The 5,777-nt window shown below is 38.4% G+C and overlaps 1 protein-coding gene across 1 annotated transcript; it reads left to right on the top strand.

The window, feature by feature from the left end:
* The first annotated feature begins 2,139 nt into the window (after positions 1 to 2,139).
* Positions 2,140 to 4,641, top strand: LOC115413393 (ras-related protein Rab-32-like). Its single transcript, XM_030126196.1, has 3 exons — positions 2,140 to 2,353; positions 2,647 to 2,912; positions 4,492 to 4,641. The coding sequence occupies exons 1-3, from the start codon at positions 2,140 to 2,142 to the stop codon at positions 4,639 to 4,641; spliced, it is 630 nt and encodes a 209-aa protein (XP_029982056.1).
* Positions 4,642 to 5,777: the final 1,136 nt, after the last annotated feature.

Raw genomic sequence — 5,777 nt, 5'->3', positions numbered from 1 at the left:
CACTGCACGCATCAGATGAGAGGAAGGGAGCATCAGAGCTCAGGCAGGGGGAAAGGGGTGGGGCTTTGGAGGGAGGCGGGTTCATGTTCAAATTTTTACTAAGTGCTGTGAGAAATGCCAGATCGGTAGGTATAGCTTTAAGAGTATTAAAGTAATAAAAATAATTCCCCTTTTCAATTTGTGGTGTTTCCACAGTGGTGAATGACTTCATTGCACACATCACATGTGGCAGTTTTCCTGTCAGCTGCAGTGAATAAGCGCCACTCAGCGCTTCTCTTTCTCTCTGCCATCACGGGCTGCTTTCAGTCAGTGCTCTGACTCTCGGGTCTCTGGCAGAGCAGAGGGGGGAGGGGCAAAGTGTGCCTTAGAGAGCAGCAGAAAGAGAGAGAGAGAGGTGCGCTGTTTGCATTGACAGAAAGATTTGGAGAGAAGCTGCATTCGCATCAACTCTGGAGGAAATGTGAGTCATTGGCTAGAGGTATAGAAGAGAAACTGCAGCAAAAGTATCAGTCTCATCACACTAGTATTGATCCGATACCGATACTCACCTTGGTATTGATACTATCAATATTTAGATCGATACGCCCAGCCCTATTGTTAACGTCTGCCAGATTAATAGCAACCCATTTTAGGGTTAGGATCATATTTGATCCCAGTCTTTTCAGTGGTTTATCTCTGTTTTGTGACACCATTTTGTTTTTCTAGGTTCACTTGTGTTCAGTCCCTGCAGTACGGTGTCTCTGAGTCCATACACACATCCAGTTTTCATTCTGTTACTTTCCATGTGATGATAAAGAGCAGAGAAAGTGGGTGACGTTCATAAGTAACCATTCTAAAATGACTGAAAACAAGCACCAGCTCACATCAGTGTGTTAGCTAATTAACATTATTCCCACTGTATCTTCCAAACTGGATGTGTATGGATTCACCTGACACAGAATAAGGCCTTTAGGAGGGCTGTCACATGTTCATACTAAATGTTTCTCTTGTCAGTCCTTTATCTCTTTTGTCCATTTCAGGGAAGATAAATAAATAATGATTTGTCTCAGTACAGAGCTGAGCACAAAGTCAAACGATAAACTGCTGTAAATAGACCAGGAGATTTAACAGAATTTAAGACACTTAAAATGAATATCTGCTGCAGGTAAAACACTGACTGTGAAAATGAATCATTGTATTTGACTTAAAGAGGCTAAAATTGCATCAAATTGGCAAAATAAGTCAATGGAAGATAAAACTTCGTTGAGTATTGTGAAAATTTTGAGGATTAATGTGATTAATGTGTAAAACCCACTTAACAGAAAATAAATCTGTTTCTGGGAGGTTTAATTTAACCCTTTAACAGCCACACTTTGCATGGACATCCGAGTCCAAAATGGGTGTATTAGACTGGATTTGAAAGGGAAGATCTACAGGGTGTCCCATAAGTCTCCATACATAGGAGACATAATACATTTCATACATATATGGTTCTAACATGTATTTCTTTATATTTCTTCTTTATAGTTCTTCAGCAGTGGAGGACACACATTGAAATGTGTTCCAGACAAAATGGCAGTCATAAAGAGCATATTATATAAATAAAAATGGTTTATGTCAAGAAACATTTATTTTTCCTATGTATGGAGACTTGGGACACCCTGTAGTTTATATGTTAACATGTGGGTGAAATGTAATCCTAATCTTAAAATGAGTGTCCGGTCACTTGGCAGATGTTCAAAGGTTTTCAGTTCAGCCCATAGGTTACCTCTACGTCTGCATTTGCATTCAGCAAACTCAGCATTAGGCTAAGTTGAGGACCATTTCAACTATGAAAGTTTATTTCTGTTTATTTGGTTTTATTTGGGTTGTTTTAGGCAAAGACTGGTCTCCTTCTGGGAATCCTCCCTTACGTGTGGACCTGCCGGTAACAATAAACAAACGTTTAACTCAAAGGTCAGTGATTTATGGCTCCAGACTGTAGACACAAATCGAAACAGGAACAGTGGAAGACGCAGCAGCACAGGGGTATTTCAGACACTGTAGTTGAATTTGAAATGTTTGCTGCTTGTTTGTTGCTTATTGGTAAAAAGAGGCGTTAAGAAGACTTAGTTTTGCAAAAGGTTTGAGATCATTATTCTTCAGATTATTGACTGTAGCATGGCAGAAAGTTACATGTCAATCTGCACAGACAGGCTGTTCAAAGTTTTAGTCATCGGGGATGTAGGTGTAGGGAAAAGCAGCATTATACTGCGTTATGTTAAGAGAGATTTTAGTGAAAACTACAAACCATCTATTGGAGTGGACTTTGCATTAAAAACAGTTGAATGGGATCCAAATACTGTTGTGAGACTGCAGTTTTGGGATATTGCAGGTGAGTCAAGAGCCATGATTTAGCCTTTGAAAGTAACATCATCGTAACAGTTGAATGAGTTCACTGTATGTTGCAGCAACAACAACGAGTAAACCAGACCTATTTTAAATCCTATCCAGTATCCATGGAAACACAGCATTTTATTTCAAGAAATTATTAGTATGTCACTCATTACACAATGTTTAGGATGCTGTCTGATCTACATAAGAAATTGTGTGAAACTGCTTTTTCGACTTTCTCCTGAGAGTCCCAGTTGAAAAAATAGATGATTCTTCATTTCTTTTCCACTGAAGGCCAAGAGCGTTTTAAGAAGATGTCCAGAGTGTTTTACAAAGCGGCCATGGGAGCTCTGGTGGTCTTTGACATTACAGACAGCTCGTCCTTCGAAGGGGCATCTGAATGGAAGAGGGACCTTGATAGCAAGGTTTGTCTCAACAGTGGATGTCCGATCCCTGCGGTCCTGCTGGCCAACAAATGTGATTTAGCAGGACAGGCCAGAGACTTGGATAAGTTTTGCAAAGACAACAGTTTCCTGGGCTGGTTTGAGACCTCTGCAAAGGTATGTGCAAAGTGATGAGTCAGAGGAACATCTTCTAATAGTGGTGTTTTCTAAGATAACAATAACCACATCCGTATTTTTCAGTGAAAATTATGTGAATCATTTGCTTTATCTTATAGATGAGGTTGGCTCCGCAAAGATAACCTGTGACAAGTGGTTTGGAACTAGATAATAAGCAAAAGTATGTGAGCAAATCTGTTACACCAAGTTTAAGTATGACTAATTTTGTTTTAAATTCTATGTAAATTAAGACTTCAAAACAAGGAAGAATTGTATTTAAAACATGTTTTACTGGCAAAATTAAGGTACAGTATTTTTTAAGTATTATAAACTGGAAAAATAGTGCCATTCAATGCATTTTGAATCATTTTTTTTCCTTTTTTTCTTTTCTTTTGTTCTCCTTTCATTTCTTTTCTTTTCTTTTCTTTTTTTTCTTTTTCAATATTTGCATACTACAGCTCACTGAATACTCCCAGCCCTCCTCTATTGTGGCTGTCTAAACCCTTAGGTGGGGCATGGGAGGTGCCTTAATGCTGGATTCCACCTATAAAATAGAAAAAAGGAAAAAGTTCATTCTCAGCTAATGTAGAAACATGATGATACAACGCAGGTGACTCTACAATAATGAAAACAAAATTATTGTCTTGTTGTGTGATTATACATTAATGAAAACTCGACCCCTTTAAGTCAGGGTCAGAATCGTTAATGTATTTTTTAATGTACCTGAAGTTGTCACTGTACTGACATGGTGCTGGCTAGAGGTGGAATAGGTAGGGTTTTGACAATGAAACCACAAAGCTAATGCTTAAACCCAAGTTCCTATCCTTAAGTTTAAGTGCTCTTGGGCAATTCTGCCTAGTGACTATTCCACTTGTGTGTCAGTTGGTGGCATAGTTTAAAACTCTTCGGTGTCACAGAGTTAAAAGACAAACACAAGATGTAGTGTTGATTAAAAGACACGTAAATGTTTTATTTCACACAACATTATGATGTCACCCTGAAGCTGACCTTTGACCTTTTGGATATAAAATCACTTAATTGTCTTACCTGCACTGATGCTGCTTAGATCCTCATAAAGCAAATGAATCAGCTAAAACAAGAGCAGCCTGAAGTAAAATGAATAGATTAAAAATGTAAATTGCCCTGGGGACAAAATTAATCAAGTTTCAGCCTTTTCTCTGCTTCAGGTTGCTCGTGCTCAAAGAGTACAATGAGATTTTTCTGGTGTTATTAATTGATATGAATAAATATGTGCTGGCGGGTTGATGAAGGCACAACAGGCCAAGATAACAATGTCGCTGAGAACTACAGCGTTAAATATAGTAAAACTAATGTTCCTGATGTTTTCCAGAGCTGTTCATTTGTGTTGCAAAATTCTCCCTAAGCAAAGCCTCCAGTGGATCTCATGGCTCATGTTTTCATGACTTTATAAAGTAAATGTGATATTAATATGTCAGCTTAATATCCTTCTCATAAAATGGGTTCAAATATGGAGACACAGGTTCAAACACTGAGCCAAACATGTAGCTCAACAGATACACAAACAACATACTAAATCATATCCCTTCATTATTTATAGGATAATATAAATGTTGAGGAGGCAGGTGCCTTCCTGGTCAAACACATGATGCGGTGTGACACTGACCTGTCTGATGAAGAGCGTCACGGGGATGGGATCAAAGTGGACCAGGCTTTGGGGGACGGTCGGAGGAGGCCATTGTGCTGCTAGAGACCACAGCTGTGACATGAAGACTTTACTGTAAGAGTACACAAAAAGGATTTTATGTGGTTTATAAAGTTTCAAGTTTTAAGTTTATTTGTCATGTGCGTTCAGGGTACAAGTACCATGGCAATGAAACACCAATATCAAAAAATAAATAACAAACAAATAGCAATAACAATCACAGCAATAATAAAAAATACTTAACAATAAATAGCACTAGCCCTCCTATTGTAATACAAAAACACAAATAAATAAATACAGTTATAAAAGCTGAAAGTCAGGATGAAGGTTCCCAGCTACCTCCTTCTGGCTGAGCTGCTGTTCAGCTGCCATGTAGCCTGAGGAAAAAACACTGTCTCTGAAGTGAGTAGTCCAGGTTTTGATGCTTTGTAAGCGCTTTCCTGATGGTAGATAATAAAAGAGTCTGTGTGCGGGATGACTTGTGTCCTGTAGGATGCCCTGCTGCGGTTTGTGTAGATGTCCTGTGGTGATGGTAATAATGGTGCTCCAATGATTTTAGATGCCGATAAATGACTCATAAATCCTTAATAAGCTATAATAACACATCAGAAAACAATGAGAATTGTGGCCTGTTTGTCATTCAGGTCAATGTTGAGGTATTTTACACTTCACTCTAATGCTTCCTTTGCTTTCTATAACTCATTACTAAAAAGTTCAACACGCAGACTGATAAAGGGACAAGATAGTAACTAACAAGATAAGATTTAAGATCTAAGATTTAATTGCATCAAAAGGTGAGCTTTAAAAAACAAATGGAAAATGTTTACAACCTTATTACCTATTTGTAAACCGCTCATAAAATCTACACTTTTTGTAAAGTGGCACCAACAAACTACAGCTGAAACAGCACCAGGTTCTAAAGCCACACCATGGAAACACATTAAAACTATACAGATATTTTCTAAATACTATATAAAGTGGGAACTGTTCATGTTGGCTTTCTCAGAAATATGTGGACTGTGTGGGCTGTCTCATAAACACCTCTGCAGAGAAGGTTCAGCTCATTTCTCTGATAATCCACTAATAGGGCAGGCTAATAAACAGATCAGCATGACACACATCCTGCTGGGAACAGTCTGTAACACTCTTCTGCCTGCAAGACTCACTGGTGTTTGACCCAC

The sequence above is a fragment of the Sphaeramia orbicularis genome, chromosome 22, assembly GCF_902148855.1.
Source record: "Sphaeramia orbicularis chromosome 22, fSphaOr1.1, whole genome shotgun sequence".
NCBI lineage: Eukaryota > Metazoa > Chordata > Actinopteri > Kurtiformes > Apogonidae > Sphaeramia > Sphaeramia orbicularis.
The sequence above is the reverse complement of the archived record's forward strand: the minus strand, read 5'-3'. Positions and strand labels throughout refer to the sequence as shown.

Coding starts and splice junctions, on each gene's coding strand:
- LOC115413393 (XM_030126196.1), top strand. CDS start 2,140: ATGGCAGAAAGTTACATGTCAATCTGCACAGACAGGCTGTTCAAAGTT. Junction 2,354..2,646: donor GCAGTTTTGGGATATTGCAG/GTGAGTCAAGAG, acceptor TTTCCACTGAAG/GCCAAGAGCGTTTTAAGAAG. Junction 2,913..4,491: donor GGTTTGAGACCTCTGCAAAG/GTATGTGCAAAG, acceptor CATTATTTATAG/GATAATATAAATGTTGAGGA.